The sequence below is a fragment of the Mastacembelus armatus genome, chromosome 10 (genome assembly GCF_900324485.2).
Source record: "Mastacembelus armatus chromosome 10, fMasArm1.2, whole genome shotgun sequence".
NCBI lineage: Eukaryota > Metazoa > Chordata > Actinopteri > Synbranchiformes > Mastacembelidae > Mastacembelus > Mastacembelus armatus.
In genome coordinates, this window is record NC_046642.1 from 9,674,872 (window position 1) to 9,695,495 (window position 20,624).

The window sequence follows — 20,624 nt, forward strand, 5'->3', positions numbered from 1 at the left end:
GTTTAAGCTGCTTACATTTCCTCAAGCACTCTGAGTGTACACTGGGATCTACACCCTTGTGTTCCGACTGTCACTGTTTCTCCAAATTCATTGATCACAAGTTAACAGGCACTGTGTTGTATGCGCATGCTCAAATTACTCAGATCTACGTAGGCATTCACATAAAGAGAAAAATATTCTTTTTTTGGATAACAGTCATGTGGAGTGATGTCACAGGGAAGCATGTGACTACCTAGTGAATATGTGGGGATCATACAGAGCGCAAAGCATGAGGACACGTTAGTGAACCCTGAAGATGGAACCTAGACCACTATATAGAGGAATGGGATGGGGTGATGCAGCTTAGAGGTGTGTGTGTTTATGTGTGCAGGGTTGCAGGTTATATACAGGGGTCTCTGATGACTGACAGCCTAACTTATCTCTAGTGACTGCTGCAGAAGCTCTTTTCCAAATGCTGTACGTTGACAGTTTGCATAATAATCATCAAAAAATGCTATCTAGTCACATAGCTTTTTGTGTTTCTCTTACTTGAATGGGTTGTGCTATTTTATTCATCTGCTCAACTGTGTTGACTACTGCATTACTCATTCTAACTGCACAGTTCTTCAGTATGTTGCAAACAATGCTGTAGCTGCTCTTGCTCTCCTGCTCTTGTGCCAAATTGTCTTCTAAGTTATCACGGGGGAAAATGCCAGTAATAAATGGCAAGTGATGTATACTTTGATAATTCCCTGGTAGAATCGATGGTTACTGATGGTTCACAATCATTAGATCATAAGCATTCAAAATCCCCAGTCACTACGATGCTTCCTGCCTCGTTCCTTTTAATCCTAGTAGTTAGGGGTATCATTTGAGCAAAAACAAGCAATAGAGAAAGAAAATGATGTAATATGAAAAGGCAGATCAAGAAGAAGAGGACCAGCAATTCCATGGTACCCAAACTGGATGATGCCATGTATAACTTTTTTTTTCTAATGGGGGACACATTTTGAAAGAAATAGAAACTCTATATATTTAAATGCTTTCCATGACCTTGGCTCTGTCACTACAGTGTTAGTTGAAAATCACTATAAACATTAGCAGATATTTTCTAGAATATTTGCTAATGTTATGTAGTGGCAGTAACTGGGTAACAGGGGTCATGATGTGAACTGTCAGTACAGTCCCTCTCATTATGTGAGCGGATATTTTAACAGCAGGTATAATGCCCTCATGCCAGACACAGTTATCACTGTTCGACCTGCACTCACCCAGGCCGGATGCACACACACACACACACACACACACACACACACACACAGCAATGTAAAACCTCTGACCTGTGGCATAAAATCTGACAACATGGAAAGTGTTGCTGAGGGGAGAAAGAGGAGTTGAGCAGAGTGTTAGTCTCTTAAGATTGGACTAGAACAGACAGAAATACTTTAGTCTTTTCAAAAAAGTAAGAACTAATGTGCTGCTAGAAGTAGTTTGGAGTGATGAAAAAGAAGTAAATGGTGTGAAGTGAAAGGAAAGTTGAGGACAGTGTTGAGATGTGGGCTGTTACTGAAGGATTTTAGATAACATCATTGAGCAGGGTAATATAAGTGATCATTTTTCATCTATCAATAGACCATCACTGGAAAACAAATGCCCCTAACTACAGAAACTCATTTACCAAAACTCCCTGCTCTCAATTGCTACGTAAACGTATATAAACCTCAGTCACCCTGCTAATTCTGTAAACGTCAATTTATTCTCTTTTTTATGTGCTTGGGTACACAAAGGTTACATTTGAGGGGAGGCAGACAGTGAGATCAGTCACAGGTTATCTATGCAGACATTCATCAGCATTCAGATTGCTGCCGGCTGAGACGGCATCCTACAGCACAGCGTGCTTCAAAGCGGGTGAGACAGCGAGAAGTGAGAGGAGACAAAAAGAGGAGCAGAGAGAAACCCTGCAGCCAGAGGAGTCACATAAAGTAATCTTGCAAGTGCATGCATGCATTGGGCTGTGTCATGTAAAGTCAGTTCATACTTGCGTTAAAGGTTACACAACTTGCACAGGAGGATAATGAGAATGTCTGCATTTTACCTTGTACCAAAATAAATTTATTGTGTGTTTCAGTGTTAAGGGAGATTTCAGGTTTGGTGATCACTTTGAGTTTGTCACTGATTATTTAATATAACTGTGAACACCCTGCTGTCCTGTATTTACTGACTTCATTTTTAGATTTGAGAGATGAGCATGTGGAGATTGTTCTGCATGTTACCAAATTCTGTGAATTCATTCATGTTTCAGTATTCACACTACAACAGATGCATGCATCTGCTCACAAATATACATTTATGGTCTCAGACATTAATGTGCATACAGACACACAGAGTTTCCTTATTCAATTATGGACTCAATCACAGTCACACTTTGTTTCCAAGTGTGCTAAAATTACCGAACTGCTCTGCCTCCATGCTGTGTATTACATGACATGGAGAAGCGCAGCACCCCATAGCAGACCAACACTGTGCAGACACAGCAGATGGGAAAACCATTAGATCTGTACTTCACACAACTCATGCCTCTGAGAGTTCCCTTTTACAGTCTGGGATGTGGATTCTGAGGCTGATCTTTCAAAATAAAAGCTGCTACTTTACTTTTCTCTGCTGTTATATTTTGCCTAAACACATGACAAATCTTTAGCTGTTCCTTCTACCTCTTGCCATAAATAAACACCCCTGATACCAGAGTGGCAAGCAGTCAGTTAACAAGTTATACCCTGTGTAGAGTACCCATAGTTCATTTTGATTTTGGAAAAACTCAAGGCATCCTATAACACTAGAATACTCTTCGCCAGTATAACCATATTCTTTCAGTGCCAGCTTGAGACTGGTGCTTCAAAGCATATCTTTAACCAAAATCTTTTCCCGTTTGAATATGAAGCACAGACTGAGTAGACTTTACTGCTGGCTTTACACTTCAAGCACACTTAATCTGTGGCTGTGGCACATTTGAGTTCACTCGAATAGATTCCAAAGTTGGCAAGTGATAGAGTAGAAATGTGTAAACAGATCCATAGAAAAGTAATAAACCACTTCTCCTGCATAATCCACTTTTCCACTGTCCATCTGTGTACCCAGTATGTTCCAACCACTATTTTCCCAAACCATGAGTAAATACAGCTTTCATGTTGCTTTATTGGTTTTGTCAAGCCCCACCAGTATTTAGCCATATTTCGGTAAAACAATGAGCTCTTGCAAATTGAGCAAATAGATGAACAGCTCAAACTTTTAATGATGTTATGATTATTTTTCCACTTGCTGCCACTTGAATGAATTCTAACAGGCATGACTCTAAGCTAGACATAGTCACGCTTCTTGAAGCTGTGAACTTTTTTAAGGCACTCAAATGAAGTCGAAAGATTTTTTTCACAGGTGTAGTTTCTAATATTTGTATAATTCTAATGAATAAGAGTCCAGTGTGCGGCAACATAGATCATTTTCTCCTTTTACTTCACCGCTTCTCAATTGAAATAAACCTGTGCTGTCTATAACCTCCACATGAACCATCAGAGCACCCACACAACTGCCTGTTAACAAGCCCAAACTGGTGCGATTCAGCGGCATGTACAACTGCCTCAGCACTAGTTGGAAAATCTGCCAACATTGGGTCATTTTTCTTCCGTTTTTTTTGCTTTCATCTCCCCTTCAGTCAGCAGGCAGGGTGCCGTGACACAACTACTTATTAGCAAGCAGCAGTGGGCAGGCGGGATCGGTTTGTGAAGACAAACAACTTAATTAGTGGCGGCCCAGCTTTAATAAGTTCTGCTCAAAATAGTTTGAAAAAGCGAGTGAGAAACATAACATCACCAGCACCGTAATTATGTCTGGGCTAGATTTGGATTTCACATTTAAAGAGGAGGGCACAATTATTAATTATTGTGGCTGAAATTTACTGAAGCTTTTACTGTATTGTCTGTATTCTCCTGAATGTGGTGACAAAAAAGCCAACATGTGTTGTAACTATTTGTAATATAATAACATGCAGTTCATGAACCTTCAATAATGTGAAATCCATCTGAGAGTGTGTACACACAGATCAACCCTGTTACTTCTGTGAGCAATGATTTACTTTATCTTAGACATTTGTGTATGTGTGTGTGTTCATGCTCAGACTGTAAGGAGCAAAGACAAAAGTGCTGTGTTTTCTGTACCTTTCCAGCTTTTTATCTGACTCAAAATCTGCTACAAAGGAAAGACAGACAACAGATGATTGAATAAAAACATTTCTGTTACCCAACAAACACACAGGAACACTCACACCCTTAGACATACTCAGTCGCCCAATCCACCACAAGCTGGGGATACATTAACCTGTTATCATTGCACTGTCTCTACACTGTAAATTGTAGATCACTAGAGCTAGATTTACACAGGGCAAATTTGCACTTTCTCTGTCATTTGTTTTGTGCTGGTAATTAGTGCGTTATTATTAAGGTACTGGCTAATTACACAATCTGGGACTGGGACTGCCTTTTATTGCACAGTTCACTGTGGTGAATTTGTCTGAGAATAGCAAATACAGAGGAGAAATGATAAAACATAAATGTTGAAATTAGTATTTTCATGCAGCATGACTAAGAGCCACAGAGAGCTGCTCGAGAAGAAAACATATAGCATTTATATTTATAGTAAATAATGCAACATGAGCCAAGAAATAAACATTAAATGATGAAACTGAAATATGGAAAATTAAAATGAGGATAATAAGCAACAAATCAAAACCTTATACATTGTACTACTATAATGACACAGTATATGAATGTGAACCTCTTCAGAAAAGTTTTGCTTGAAGTTTTTTGCATCTATTAGTGAGTTGGTTTGGAATCTAGCATGGGTCAAGTCACTTGCATCAGTAGGGATAGTGGTTTATGCTGCAGGGTAATTGATACCCAGATACTTCCAAATGTGGACGGGTGTGTGTACTACATAGATGGGTGTGTATTACTGTGGTGCCTCAGCCAAGACAGGATGGAGACCCAGAGCCAAAGACAAGACTTGTAGAGCAGCTCACAACACAGCTGAGTAGCCATCTGTCCTGTGAGCTTTGCAGTGAGGAGCCCTGAACATTCATCCACACAAACACTGTACACACACATATTGTACATATACTATACACAATCAACATGAAGCTGGTGGAGGGATTTGTAAGTATCATGCTTAAACACTTTAAGACCAGAATCGGTCCCTGCACCGTGTCCTGCGCTGAACATGAGCATCCCCATGAATTCATGAATGAATGAAAGCATGAATGGGATGCATGATTGTTGAATTGATATGATAGCTTGCTAAGGAAAAGTATCATACTCTCAATAATTATTTTTTTCTTCCTTCTCTGTAAGATTAAACAAGAAACTAGAAGAAATACACCGTGAATGAAATTCAGTGCATCTGTCTCACAGCTAAGAAGCCATGCATGTGCTGTTTTAATGGCTGTGACTGATTATTTAGAACAAGTGTGAGGACTGCCTCCACAGTGTTAGCAACACATTTTGTTCATCGCACCAAAATGCCCACACTCCCCACCCCACCCCCCATGCACACACACAGTCATACATAAATGTTGAATATATGCACAGTGCAGCACACAGAACAAAAGGACAAAAAGAATAAATGTATAAACCAACGAAAAAATAAATCCTGGGCTGAAAGCAAACAGCAGATGCCTTCCATTCTGATCTACAGCAGACAGCCAAATACAGAGATGTGTGCAAAATCCTGAGATAACACTGGCAGAGTACACTGAAAGACACACACACAAACACACGTACATACAGACCATCATGTGAAAACAAGAGACATCTCAGCCTCTGCTGCTTGGAGGTTGCTTTATATTACCTTCACTATCAGATATGCTCTTAAGGTTACTGTGATACAAAGATCTTTGTGCTATTAATAGTGCAATAAAGATTGACAAAAAAAAGATATAAAGAATGTGTCAATTGTGTAAGGTCACTGAGGATAACTGATCACTTGATTGCACAGCACACCAAACACAAGGCCACGGCATAAGGGTCAGAAATACAAGGACTGGCTACTAACAACCATTAAGTAGTACTTTATTTAGAACTGGTGCAGTGAATCTGATATGCTCTTCTAGCTTTTGCTGAAGAGCAGAATAGAATCAAACAGGAATCAGAAATTAAACTGCTACAGTTACTATAGAAGCTTTTGCTCAAGAAACCAAGTGAAGGAACAGAAGCAATTTAACATTGTCCTGTCCTAATTTTCCTCTGTAGCCTTTACGCAAAGCTGAAGCATTTAGTTATTATTTCATGTAACCTTTTCATCTCGCCTACGGCACAGTTCATCATCTTTATGGTAGCCAGTTCGGCTGTTATGGATTACTGTTAGATCACTGACTGCCATCTCTCAGCTCACCCCCTCTCACACTCCCTCTCTTTGTCCCTGTGCTTCTCCCTCCATCTCTTTATCTTTCTCTCTCTGTACTGCAGTGTAGGCAGAGACTTGTCTCTTCTAATTACATTGACAATGATGTGATCATTCACCACAGAGAATCTTTGATGACAACTGACAAAACTGAAACACAGTGCAGTCTAACTAAAGGTCTGTTGACTGGGAGGTTAAATAAAGTAAAATAAACTACAGGAACAGTGTATATTTTGTACTACTCCTACAATATAAAGTGTTCATTGCAAACACTATTAGTAAAATAGGGTTCTGTGAGGCAAATATTTTTAATTCTACAGTTATCTGAGATGTTTGGAAATGAAAGATAATGCTAATAGGTAGCAGAGCTAATATAATGAGGTTTATTGTTCTGACTGTCAAGGCTGGGACCTGCTTCTCCAGGCAGTTGGTTTGTAGATGTTTGTATCTGTGGCATCCTATTTCTACACCTTTTTTTTTTCCTTCTGTGGTTAAATCAGAGTAATCGTGAATGTTCATGCCTACATAAGCTACGGGAAAAAAAAATCTCTGAAATATGAGAAAGGTGACAGGAAGTGGCCCCACCAGTAAGTGAAAGCCAGTGGATAACACACAGTTGATATTTCAAGTTGTGAGACTATAAAAACAATGAACTAGTGGTAAAACTTCAAATGTATATACCAGCATGCACCAAAGCGTACAAATACACAGATAACACTGTATGATGTGCATACCATGTTCACAGTGCCCATCCCATACACACAGACACACACCTCCAACCCATCCACCAACACCACCCCAGAGGAGCGCTCATTTACTGTTGCCTTCCTACCCTTTATTGTCTAATCAAATGTGCCTCTCCATGTGGACTCTGTCTCTCGGGCTCACAGTGAATCTGTGTGCGCATGTGTGATAGCGTTCACAGCGCTGCAGCCTCCACTGCCACAAAAGCGCATGTTAGGAAGGCACCTTGGTATCCACCCCCCATGACTGACGACTCCCATGCTTACTGGGGCTTTGTTGCCGTGGCAGCGTCTCATTATGTAAATGATGTCTCCCTGATGAGAAGGAGGCAGGCGCAGCCATGATGTTCACTGTTCCAGACTGTGTAAAATTGGCTTCAGGGACCAGTGAAGGATCGCTGCTATATTTAGAAGTCATCTTAACATTGTCTTTCTCCCCCATTCTTTCTCACGTCCTCGAAACAGTGGGCCCACTTACATTTAACACTCGCTTCATCATTTTCACAAAGTGAGTTCTAAAATATTACTGAACACACAGACACATACAAAGGCACACACCCACATTTCTCATTTGAGAATTTGACATTTACCACTTCAGGGTTTCATATACTGTGATTTTAACTGTCCACCATTTTATCTGAATTTCTTTTATCATCTTCTCCCTGCTAAATATTTCATTCTAACTGTATCACCCGTACATCCTATGTCCTAATCAATGCTGAATGAAAGAGCTTTCTCTGAGGAATAGTAATACTAATGGGTTTCTGTTATATATCATTTTTCATATTACAGCTCAACAGAAGTCAATACTAATTGCCTTGGTTATTTCAGGCATTAAATATCCCCCAAGGACATGAATGTATACAGTACATGTATATGTGACTTTAAATTAGGTGGAGTTATTTATTTTGGCCCCATCTCACTATGTATATAGTAGTCATAATTTCAGCTGTATCAAAAGATGTCAGTGATTATGTCTGCCTTTATTAGAGACCTAATCCACACCAGGATTTTAGTTGTGTTGACCCCTCCTCCTGTAAAGACACCTGGAAGTCACCTCCTTTTCTTACCTCGCCTTAGTTGCCTTTATCATTTTCACCAACTTTAATTAAGTCATGTCCAGAGCAACTAGAATCTTGAGCGTGATTTCAATATAGAATCTAGCAGGCCATAAAACCTTTGAACACTAATGTACATGGTTTTGAGGCCTTGAATTGGCTCAGAAATGTTTCACTGGTGTCGCTCTGACCAGAAAATGCCTCTCTCTTCAAATTTTATCTGACAGTAATTTTATTTGAGGCTGCTCTAATCCCACAAGGCTTTTTGCTGGTTGTGTGAGATGACGACAGCGACTCATGGTTTCTACAGTAACCTTGGGATATGATAATTGCTTCTGTGACCTCTTTGTGCCCCCAGAAGCTACCGTAGCTCTACAGTGTAACACAATACTTTTCTAGTGGCATTTATAATGTAGTTATACATGAAAAACTAACCATTAAGTGTGCAGTGTACTGACCATTAAGTATAAGTCTGTGTTCCACTTATGTGTTTACAATATGTTTTGCAAAAGCAGAGGATTCTAGTGTGAAGCAAATGTCATTTCCTAGAAGGACGTGCTGCAGTTAGAACTGCACGTCTTCACAATAAACACCCAGCTGAAGTTTTTCAGACCTTCAGTGGTTCCTTGTTTTGAGATAAATGAAGACATCTGTGGCATTCAGCTGCAAATCGGCATGTGGCACATACTGTAGACTGCACAATCTGAAAGTGAGCTCAGGGTGGTGTGAAGGCTTAGAGACAAAAATGAGTCAGTGCTGCCACATGCTCAGCTGAACAGATGAGCTCTTTCCTTCATCTCAGATGGGCTAAGAGCATTTGATATGCGGCGAGCCCATTAGCACTTTGACTTCGATTGTTACACACCTGGCAAAGGTATTATACAGGGACAAATTGATTTTCTTTGCCATTTGTCATCTCCTTTTTTACACTCATTGTAAAAAAGGAGATGACAAAGTAGACAATGACTTTAAAGTGCATGCTCTTAGGAACCAGGCCATATAAAGATATATGTAAGAACTAATTTCTGCTAATGTCATCGTTGTCTAATTTAGCAGTTAAACCATTAGAAAAAACTCCTATTAAGGTTTTGCACCAAGAATAAGACTGTTAACCTTGACTTGGCCTCTAGGTATTAGCATTTATAGGAAAGGGTTCTTAGGTTCTGTATATTTGATGTCGTTGTAAAGCCTTATGTGACATAGTTTTAAACATGTAGTGACAAACACAGTTATTCCAGTGTTCTAACCCTTTGGACGGACATCATTTGTTGTTATCAGGCCAGTTTGACACACATAACCACAATTATGGGGGATTATCTTTAGATGGGATTAACTACTGTAGCATGGAGTGCATTTCTGAAAGTAAAATTGCAGTAATCCAAAATCCACAGGTAGTAGATTGCTCCACACCTGCTTGTCATTTCTGATCCGCACTGTTATTTTGATGAATCATGTAGAAATTAGATAATCATGAGCCATGTTCAACATCAGTGGCCCACACAAAGATTTAAAGCAGGTCATAGAGAGAATTATTTTAATTAGTGTTTATCCTTAGTAATTTCTAGTTCAGTGCTTAACAATTAACAATTTACTACCTACCCACTTTGATAAAATGCAATTTCATATGCAGTACAATTATTTTTAAGAATACTATTCACTTCATAAAAATCAGTTACTCCTGCTTGTCCCTCACACTTAAAATGTCACTAATTTAATAATTTCAGTAACAGTTTGGTGGTTTGTGACATTAATAGATAACCACACCTGCTCCTGTGTCTGCATATTCCAGTGTTTGGTGAAAAAGCACTGAGATTCAGCAGAGAGCCAGATGTTTTCACATTCACGGCCATTTTGTTAACGAGGATTAAAACTGTTGTGTGACAATGTTTAGAGAGGGAGCCAGATGACAACAACTCAGTGTTGGCGAAGAGGAGTGTTACCATGTCAAGAAATGACAAGGAAAAAGAAGATGACTAATAATAACACTGAGAAGAAGTGAGATGAGATGAATACAAACAAGATATGCGGGATTAACAATAACATGTTTTCGCTGGTAAATTATAACCAGGCATGTTCCATTAGGCAGTGAGGCACAGCTCCCAAAGCCTTTCACCTCAGAAGACATGCAGCCCTGTGGATTACCAGCAGCAAGCTGCTAATGGACCAGAGGAGTCAGGTATTTAGAGATTTTAAGGGCAGAGCACTTCTAGTAGTGATGATCTAAGACACAACATTATTTCATTTCAAAGTCAAGAGAAATTAGTGAAAAGTGTGTTATGCCCGGACATGTTGCAGATTTATTTCAGCACTAATTGATCAATAACTAACCACTTAAACCTCCAACGACATGCTTGGCATCATTTAAAAGCATGCAACTTTTTTCTGAAAGGAACAAGTTGTACAGAATCCCAGACAACACAACCGTTTGGATAGTACAAGCCAATGCACCAGTCAAGCCGTGCCATGCCGCTCAGAAACCTAAGCTGACAGAGGAACTGTCTCTCAACATTCCCAAACAGCACAAATCAGCGATGGAGAGTGACAGATCTCTGATGTGAGGCGAGCCAGTTTCCTCCAGGCAGTGGGGCCGGATCTGCGTCAGTACCAGGAAAGCATCCGACAGGGAACAACTCTGACACCACAGAAATATCCAGCAGAACATGTCCACACCATCCCTATTGTTTACATGTGCCAAACACACTTTGCTGTGTTGGCTATATTTAAGGGATACAGTATTGATCTTTACTGTAATTGACTATTGAACTTTGAGACATTTACCTCTATTCAAAGACCAAAAGAGGTAAATTATTTCAGACATTGATCACATATTAATTTGTGCTACTGCCAATGTTTTGAAGCCACTTCAGTTTTCCAGTTGTTACTGAAATTAATGTAGTTTACTGTAATGTCACAATGTACACTGAAATTAAGTGTCAAACAAATAAACTTTTGGAGATAAAACTGAATCATGGATCTTCCAATTTACCTGTGGCATTCTTTCTACACTTGAAATCAAATATTGTTTGGATAAGTAGCACTATGGCAAAGTTCCCACAAATGTGTAGGTTTATTTCCTTTCACTCCTCACCTGGACAGTGTGGAGACCTTGTTGTCATATCACATAACTTCAAACTGATCATCTTTCCATCCATCCATTTCCATCCATCCATCCATTTTCTATACTCGCTTATTCCTTAACCAGGGTCACAGGGATCTGCTGGAGCCTATCCCAGCTCTCTTTGGGTGAAAGGCAGGGGTACACCCTGGACAGGTCACCAGTCCATCACAGGGCCACATATAGACAAATAACCTCACACACTCACACTCACTCCTATGGACAATTTAGAGTCACCAATCAACCTGACATACATGTTTTTGGACTGTTTGAGGAAACCGGAGTACCTGGAGAAAACCCACGCAAGCACAGGGCGAACATGCAAACTTCACACAGAAAGGGCAGGTTGCGAACCCACGACCTTCTTGCTGTGCTAACAGCTAACAGTGCTAACCACTCAGCCACCATGCTGCCCAGAATCCATTATTTGGTCTTTTAAATTCACATTACAATTGTTAGTGATGCCCTGGCAGTGAGCTGACTTGAACTACTGGAATGTCAACAGCAACATTAGTAGTATATATTGTGCAAAGACTGGTACAGGTTCCTTGAACCTGTCAACAAGCTATTCTGAAAAGTGGTAGTTCAAAGTGTTGGCAAACTAAGATGCTGTGAAAAGAAAACCAAGCTAGACTGAATTTTGCATTAGTATGTCAGAGAAAAAAAGATTTTAAGCTGACCCTGTCAAATAGCAGAAAATCCTGTGAGCTTATGGTTCAAGATTTATTTGGAATCATTTTCTAAAGTCTGGGATTAGAATATGAGAACCCCCTCATGAAAATCTCCTCCACTACCAGTTGAGATCACACACACTAATATGAGTGTGAAAACTGCACACTCTGTACTGTTGCTGTAAACTGTCAGTGTATGCACAGTACAATGCAAACCCTGCTGATCACAGCTAAAAAAGCCAGAGACTTATTAATGCTGCACTCTTTCAGCCACAGCACATACCTTTCAACCATTCAGTGAGAGCTGACAATGAAGATACTGACTACAACACTTATAACGTCAAAGTAATTAAACAATGGCTAAATCCACCCTTTGCTACATGCCATTCAAGCCAGCCATTAGATCATGTGGTTATGCCTGTGATATTAGAGCAGGTGTCACTGTTGTGGAGGACAGAGTTGTCTACGTTGTGATTAATGAAGCTCCTCCAAACTCCTCTCTGGGTATCTATTGATTCAGTTCTGTGGCTGGCCTTGCACTGAATTAATCTGCATGTAAATATGTAAGATTTATGTCTTCTGCTCCTCTCGATTCTGCAATTTGAGGCAGTAGTTCAGGACCCAGAGGGAGAGTCTGAGTATCAATGGTTTACTGAGGTGAAGTCTGAAAAGAGTGAGAAAAGTGCAAAGTTTTTGAACAAATGTGGGATTTCAACACCATCTTCAGGAGATACAAAGAGGAAAAACGGATCATAACACGATACGTGTTGGCTTTCCTAAACTGAAAATATAAAATGTGACAGAGACTCTGAGATTAGAGTGTATTACATAAGGTCAAATGGGCTGGTTGGAAGTGTGTGCATATTTAATGCACATTGCTTCAATGTAAACCAGAGTTCATGTAGCTGAGTCCTCCAGCTCTGGAAAGTTGTAAAGTTGAGATAGTGTGTATGTCGCGCTCTGACACATCACTGTCTGGGAAACTTAGGTTCACAAGGACAGGGGGAAACTAACATACCGTGATTCACTGGTGTTCTGGTGTTGATATTGGAGCTCACACCGCCGCCTCCTACCCCATAACACCCCTCTCTCTCTCTCTCTCTCCATCTCTCCATCTATCTCTCCATCTCTCTGTCACTGCATACTTTTTGTTCCCACATGTTGTTTTCACTACAGCATGAACTATGGCCTTTCTGACTAAGCAACAAAACAGATTACTGTCACAAAACCTATACCAGCCAACCACAAGAAAACAGCAGGAACAGAGGAAATATATTTGTTCAGTTTACCTTTATTTGGGCAGAAGTTTATTCTTTATCTCTCTGTTTTTCTATCATTACAGAGTTATATTGTAACTCAAGTTCCAAGATATGCATGTTGTAGTTATTCATTATGTATCAATAATTAGCTTTAAGTGGTTGAACTTGAAATGGGACAATTGAAGTCTAATTAACCCACATATATACAACTAACACTGTAATGTTTAGATAATGTACTAACTGTAAGTAAGTAGAAATAACTGAGACACTCTGGAGTGAGTCCAAAAAAAGTGTTTTTAAAATGATGAGAGCAGATCAATTGAAACGGGGGTGTCGCTTTTGCTCTAAAAAAGCAGGGCAGTCAGAAGCTTCTTTAGGCCAACAGCTTGCAGAAAAAAAGCTGTGGAGGTGGCAGGTCGTTCCAGCTTTAATGGACTGTTTCCCTGAAATAATTTGTTGGACAGGTGGTTGCCAATGTTGGCAGGGTCACTGCTGATTTTCTCTGTGCTTTTCCCTGCTCTTGTGCCATTCAAGTCTCAGATGGAGGGCAGCTGGCACCAAGTGACCCTCTCAGAGATGTGGACAGTGGACTGCATTTATTTCTTTTGTTTTTTTGTTTTGTTTTGTTTTTTTCCCTAAAATTGGAAGGCAGCAATGCCACACGAGCTATTGGTTTTTGGCTGTGCATCTATAACGGTAGACAGAGCTCTTTTGAGCATTCTTAGTTGAGGTGAAGACATTTCTATCTCATTTGAGAATTTTGGAGGTGGTGCTGCCCTAGCACTTAAATGAGTCAGCCATTCACACATGGTGTTGATGTCTGGAGAGCGATGAGAGAAAGGTGGTGCAGAGGTTAATCTTGTAATCATTTCTTTGGTGCATATTTTGCTCGGTTTATTCTGCAAAACATGCCAGGCTATTTCTATCCTGTAACTGGAGTTTTGTTTTATTTTAGTTTGACATAGTTATCTTACATTTATTTGTCTGGCCCTGCAAACAAAAACTTTAATCACAAACAAAAAGAAGGTACCAGATTTCTGCAGTCTCAGGATAAGACAAAACACTTGCCGTTTCCTCTAAAACTGATTCATTTGATAGAGATGTTCTTGTTAATGAACCACTATTGCACAGTATGCACCATCATTACATAAAACACTGGCCTATTATGTAATCAGAACTTCAAATTAACTAAAAGACATGACTAAAACAAGCAGGAAATTAAACTGAAAAATACTTTTTTTTTTAAAAGGCTGTTCCTGCATTTCAACTAATTATGTAGACCGGCTGAGCAGTGAGACTCCTCTTCAAGATATAGTAGCTTTTGAAAAGGTTAAAATATTGTTTCCTTGCTATTTTTTTTTTAATTGGCCTAGAATCTGCTTGTTCCAACAGGTTATATTTAATCTGTATAGTTCAGTTATTGCCAAAATAAGCCAATTAGGTTTATTGATTTGTTGGGAAAACCTTGAACAGAGTCAGAGATCCAGGTGGATTCCTGTACTCTTAAAGTAAAACGGGAGACTATATGGCTACAGGTTTATTAGTTGTGTTTGTATATTGGGCTGAAAAATACAGAAACCCATTCATGTTGATTATAACAGCTACAATGAAAATACACAACATGGTGTGATGGTTTTTGGTGTTGCCTCTGGGTTACGTGTGGAAACATTTACTGACGCAGTAAAATTGTTTTCTTTGTTAACCACCATGGGATTTATTTGTGCATTTGCGCATTGTCTTATGTTTTAATAGAAAACCGAGCACAAAGACAAAGGTGCAGTTATGTGTGTGCCCGTGCGTAAAGTGTCGTGCACATCCCCAGTGTGGATGGAGCGTTTACCATGATTAGTCCAGCCAGGTTTCTCTGGCAACCCTGTCTCCGCTCTGTCTCCATGGCAATGGACACGCAGTTTACTTCTCTTTCTTAGGAGGCAAAGGGCCTTATTTTAACGCCATAGGGTCATAAACTCCGGCTACGCGACCAAAAAGGCTCCGCGCTTCATTCTCGTACAGCTGTGCTGAGGATGTGCGGCTCACTATGCGGATAAGGTGCCAGCGAGAAACACAAAGGGACATTTCAACAGGATGCCAGTGACACATTCGGATATCACTGGCATCGCTTCAGCGTTGTAATGTTTACCTTTCATATGAAATCATAGTGCGCACAGTGTGTGACACTGTAGCCTACAGGTCTGCAACATTACGGCTCTTTAGCTTGATCCAGTTGGCTCTGTTTTTGACGAGGCAATGGAAGCAAAGCATGTGATCTCAAACCATCGCGTCGTGCAGCAGATAGGCCTACAGTAGCAACTGCTCTGATCTAAAACAGCTATTTCCACATGCACCGTGCTGGGGATGGCTCAACATCCAGTGGCTGCTGTTGTTGTTCCCAGTCAAAGCTCAGAGGTCGATCTCTAGCACCATGCAGGGAAGGAATGGGTGCATGGCCGCGTTCAAACCTGTGGTTTCGGGTTAAAGCAATCTGTGCAAGGAAAGACTCGCATCTTACCCTTGGAAGCATCCTTGTCTTCTTTAGGCTTCGCCACTTTTCCACTCATAGATCCCAGTTTGGATGTGTAATTCCCGATTTAGACAAGTATCGTAATCCTTTTAATTGCTGCCTGTCCCCAATGAAATCCGTAGCAAAGGTTGCAGGTGCTGAGATAAGGGCTCTGTGGAGAGAGAAACATTCATCAAATCACATTTTTCTTTCATAACACAGCAGCAGCGCTCGGCGTTACAGCGGGGCCGTGTTATGAGACAATGGACCGTGTGGGGCTACTCGAGCTGCAAGGTATTTACAAACTGGTTATCAATGAATACATCCAACTATTGATTTTCTCTGAACACACTCACAAGACAGGAACCCTCGGTTTCAGTACACACACACACACACACACACACACTGAGAATCCGCCTGTTTGCTTGTCTGTATTGGCACAGCCTGTCCAGTGTTTTAGACCCGCGCGTTGACCTACCTTATCTCTTCCACGTTTTCTGCTACATCAATGCACATTGATGAAAGAAAACGCTTCCAGCATCAATCCTGTTATGTTGCATACAAAAAAACCCCGACCTGATTGACTGTGGCAAAATAATAGAAGCAAAAAAAAAAAAAAAAAAAAAAAAAAAACAGAGACCGGGGCGCAGGTTTTCCCCTGAGATCTCCAGTCAGCGTAGAAAAACAATAGAAGTCACTGGTCGTCCTATTTACAAAAAAATCCCCGGGGCTTCTGTGACCAGGTCTGTTTCTGTGAAGCTTTTCCTACTGACGAGCTCTGCTCCTCTAAACGCTCGGCAGGCAGAATCAACAGGATACACAGCGTGAGAGCGCTCCCCCCGATCCAGCACCGAGTCACACCGTGCACGTTTGCTTTTCGACTTAAGTGTCACTGCCGAGATGAAAACGAGCCGTTCCATCCAGAAATGCAGCCAATGCGCACGTCGTGCTGTCGAGGTGCTGATGAATTAAAGCAGGGGGTCGTGCTGCATGCTGCACACCATCTCACTGTTGCTCTCATTCAGCTGTCAGAGCTCTGCCTTGCCCCATTCACACAAAGCCTGCGCATTTTCTACATACTCTCTAAGACCCGCCGTCTTTTCTTTGACTTTTATCATCATCTCAACAATAATTATGCTCCATGCATTCATTTATTTATATGCAAATAACAATTATGCAACTAAATCATCTTTGTAAAAGTGATACAATGGTTTTAAGAAAATACTGAGCCAGATTTGTCCAAAAATCGACAATAAATCCAAGCAGGTGAGTTTGTTCTCTGTATGGTGCAGCATTAACACAATAAAACTGTTTCAGCACGGGAACTGCTTATGGCTGCTGCAGAAAGTTTGTTTTGTTTAAGAAAATACACTAGCACTAGGATTTCATAACATCTAGTAGTAGTAGAGGGCCAGTGGCTCCAATGCACTACAGAGAAACAGTCTGCTTGAGAATGTCTCACAGCACATTCTGCCAATTATCTTAAACTGAAGTAACTGTGAAGCAAAGTTTAGGAATAATAAAAAGGATCTGTCCCTGCTGTATGGAAAAGCTATGCACCACACAGTATTTCTTCATTGATTCATTTTTTATTACTGACTAATAATGAAAGAGCATGTTAGTGTTTAGAAATGTACTTAGTGAAACCTGAACAATGTGAGGTCCTTACCTCAAAGAGCTGTAAAGACGAAGCCTACAAGTTGAGACTCATCCTTCATTTGGACTCTCATGAAACCATCCAGGTCCAAATGGAAAATGAGCCACACTGACATCAAAATCCACTTTTAATGTCTGTAGTTATTATATCAGTATAACTTTAATCAGCTGTAATTCTGGTGTTCTGCTCCAGTCCCAGTCCGATCTTTGCAGGCTTTTTATCATAGCTCTTGTCCCTGCACGTCTGTTAGAACTCAATAACAGCAGAGGAACAAGACCTGTGGGTTGGGGGTTACAAGATCTCTATGGTTACTATTTTTAGAAGAAACTGGACTCCTTTCAAACTTTCTTCACATGCACAAAATCTTCCTGAGGCATTTTAAGCTGCCCTGTTTGGCCTGTTTCGATAAGTGTCTGTTCCTCAAATGGTGAAATCATTACAGCATTTACTCTGAGTTAAGGCATGTGTAGTGGCACCATGCTTTGGAGTATCTAATATGGTCATCTGACTGTTGAAATGCAGCTTCAGTATAAGCTACAGTATTTTTCATCTTCTGGTCATGAGCCACATTGCAGCCTACATTATTAACAAAGCTAATAGACAGCAGTATTTTACTGCTCAGTTCATTTTTATTTAGTTATTTAGTTTTTTTGGAGAAAACCTATTGATTTATTTCTTTCTTTAATCATGAGATGTGACTGTTCATTAGCATTCAGTGGCAGTGAGGGGATGCCTGTTTGTTATTTATGATAGCAGCTATTTCAGCACCCAACCAGAATCAAATAGACCATGAATCAATTGCTGACCAATCAGTCTGTGAGGGCTCAAAGAGGTTACACTGGGGGAGGGAGGGATTAGTATTACGTCACAGATACATACAACACATGAATAAAAAATTTAGTTTTATTGTTTTTTGTAATGGAGAGAGATTTGTTGTATTGTTATCTCCAGTTTTTCAGTGCAGAATTGGGGTAATTTCACAGGACGCATACCACAATGTGACAAGAGATGAAAGTATGTAGCACACATATAATGCACCAGCAGGGCAATGCTGCCAAAGTTCATGAAGCAGCAGTAATGGAAGAGATGGTTGTGTGGTGTGGTCAGGATATATTTTAAATAACACAATCATACCAGAATATGCAGCAAGTAATATTTTAGGTGACAGGTGTTTCTGGAATGATACCATCATATGATCCTAGAAAGTGCTGGTGACTTTTTACTTCATACCGTAGAGACTGGACACGAGGTAGAGCTCTGAGTCACTAGTCGGACATGTGCATGTATGCTGGTAATGTGGTATAAAAAGTGAGGGTTAGAGAGAGTGTAAATGTCAGTGGGTTGTGTTCCCACTGTGTCCATAGCCTGCAGCCTCCTTTGACCTTTCCAGTAAGGCATAACACTACAGTCTCCCCCTGCCTGCTTAAAGCAAAGCCCTGCAGCCTGGTTGGTACAGGACAAACTCCTGACTCACACTCTGTCACCTCTGATGTCACATCACAGGCTGAATGCAGCCTGAGTGAATAACCCTGATTCACTTCTGTTCATCTGATGATTGCAGGATTTCTCCTCGAATATGCAGCATCATGATGTGTGCGATTTGTTTTTGCCATATATAACTATGTCTCATGGTAATGGGCAGGCTAACACATAAACCTAACAAGCTTGTGTTATAGCTCCAAGATTTGTAAACCATGACCTGCAGAGTACCTCTTGATTAGAATTGATTACCATGCCATATTATTACCCAATATACTTTGCACAGGGAGGCAGTACAGGTAGCAGCATCAAGTATTATACTGGCTTATATGGAAATGTATTATAAAAGATTCATTTTAGTTGTTATTATTGCATGCATAAGCAACCTAACATCTGCAAATATCCTCAGTCTTTCTCTCTTCACTGTTTCACTTTGAAAATCAACTTTAAATTGCGCTTTGGACCAATGATTTGCAATATGTCTGAGACAGATTTTTATTGGAGACTAAAAAGAAACAGTTACAACCCCGGTAGTCATAAAACCTAATTAAATACAAACTGATACACAGATGCTTGCCCTGCTTACAGTATACTGCAGTGTGCCATTGCAGATTGTTTAGATTTGTGCTATTTGTGCTAATTGAGGTGTCTTTCTTAAGCTTTTGGGAGCTTCATCCTTTTGCTGAAACTGTGTATTTAACATGACAGTCAGTTCAAAATCAATTTGCAACCACATGGGTAACAGGCACACTCACCTCATCTGCTCACTAAGCTGGCTTATAAAGCATTTGCATAGAATGACAGAGATGCACAGGACCGGTAGTGAAGGAGCTTCTTGAATTATCACTCAGCTAGATTGAATTTCACTCAGTGATATTTGTAGCTGAGTATGGGTGCTAGGAGAAATGAGTCCCAAAAGATGATTCTCTGAAGCAGGCAGCGAGGTGTTGGAGGGTGATTAATGCTCCAGTATTGTGCAGCAGTGTTAGTTGCCTGCCTGTGATTGTAGGTGTTTTACACTGATTTCAGCTCTGAGTGAGGCCGATAAGGTAATCAGGCTGGTTCTGTTACAGATGCGCCGGTGACTGTGGATACAAGCTGGAGGTCGAGGAGCGCACATAGAATTGATTGTAATTCTAGTTCAAATGTATCACAAAACTATTCAGTTTAACATTCAAATTGTGCCAGGAGTTACATGAATTACTAAATATTGTGATTTTCACTCTTTTGAAAGAAAGGCAGTTGTATACAGTTGTAGATGGTTTAAGTATATTATGGGTTTACTCAGGTAATATAGAAAACTGGAAACAATAAAATCTATTTGGTTGACCTGAATATATATGTACTTGGAAATCTTTTCCTATAGAAAAATAATTCTACAGCACTATGCAAGTGTAGTCTGTCATAGTCACATATGAATATCATAAGTGAATGCGATGAATAAAAGCAAAGTGGCAAATGCGAGGTAATAGAAGCTAAGGACAGGAAAGCCATACAGGTGTTTGTGCATTTGTGTGCACCTTCATAAGTTTGCACATAAAAGTGATGGGTTTCATCAAACATTATTCATCAGACTGTTGCACCTACTCATTTATCTCTGAGTATCATAGAGCTCAAGCACGTTGACCCCATTTCAAAGGTCACAAAGGGTTCAGCTGGTTATTTGACAACTAAGGAAGTCAGGGTCGAAAGGTGTGACAGGGTTGTATTTCTGTCACC

At 40.2% G+C, this 20,624-nt stretch overlaps 1 protein-coding gene across 2 annotated transcripts in view; it reads right to left on the bottom strand.

The window, feature by feature from the left end:
- fgf13a (fibroblast growth factor 13a) overlaps positions 1 to 17,673 on the bottom strand; it is a 76,931-nt gene extending 59,258 nt beyond the window's left edge. The window contains exons 1-2 of one of the 2 annotated variants that reach the window (XM_026331100.1): positions 17,439 to 17,673; positions 15,779 to 15,941 (exon numbers count right to left, since the gene is read on the bottom strand). In XM_026331100.1, the coding sequence (XP_026186885.1) occupies positions 15,779 to 15,827 (49 nt within the window). In that variant the 5' untranslated portion in view covers positions 15,828 to 15,941; positions 17,439 to 17,673. Of the gene's footprint in view, positions 1 to 15,778; positions 15,942 to 16,247; positions 16,381 to 17,438 lie in introns of those variants that run through there. The other variant, XM_026331101.1, reaches the window with a different exon arrangement.
- Positions 17,674 to 20,624: the final 2,951 nt, after the last annotated feature.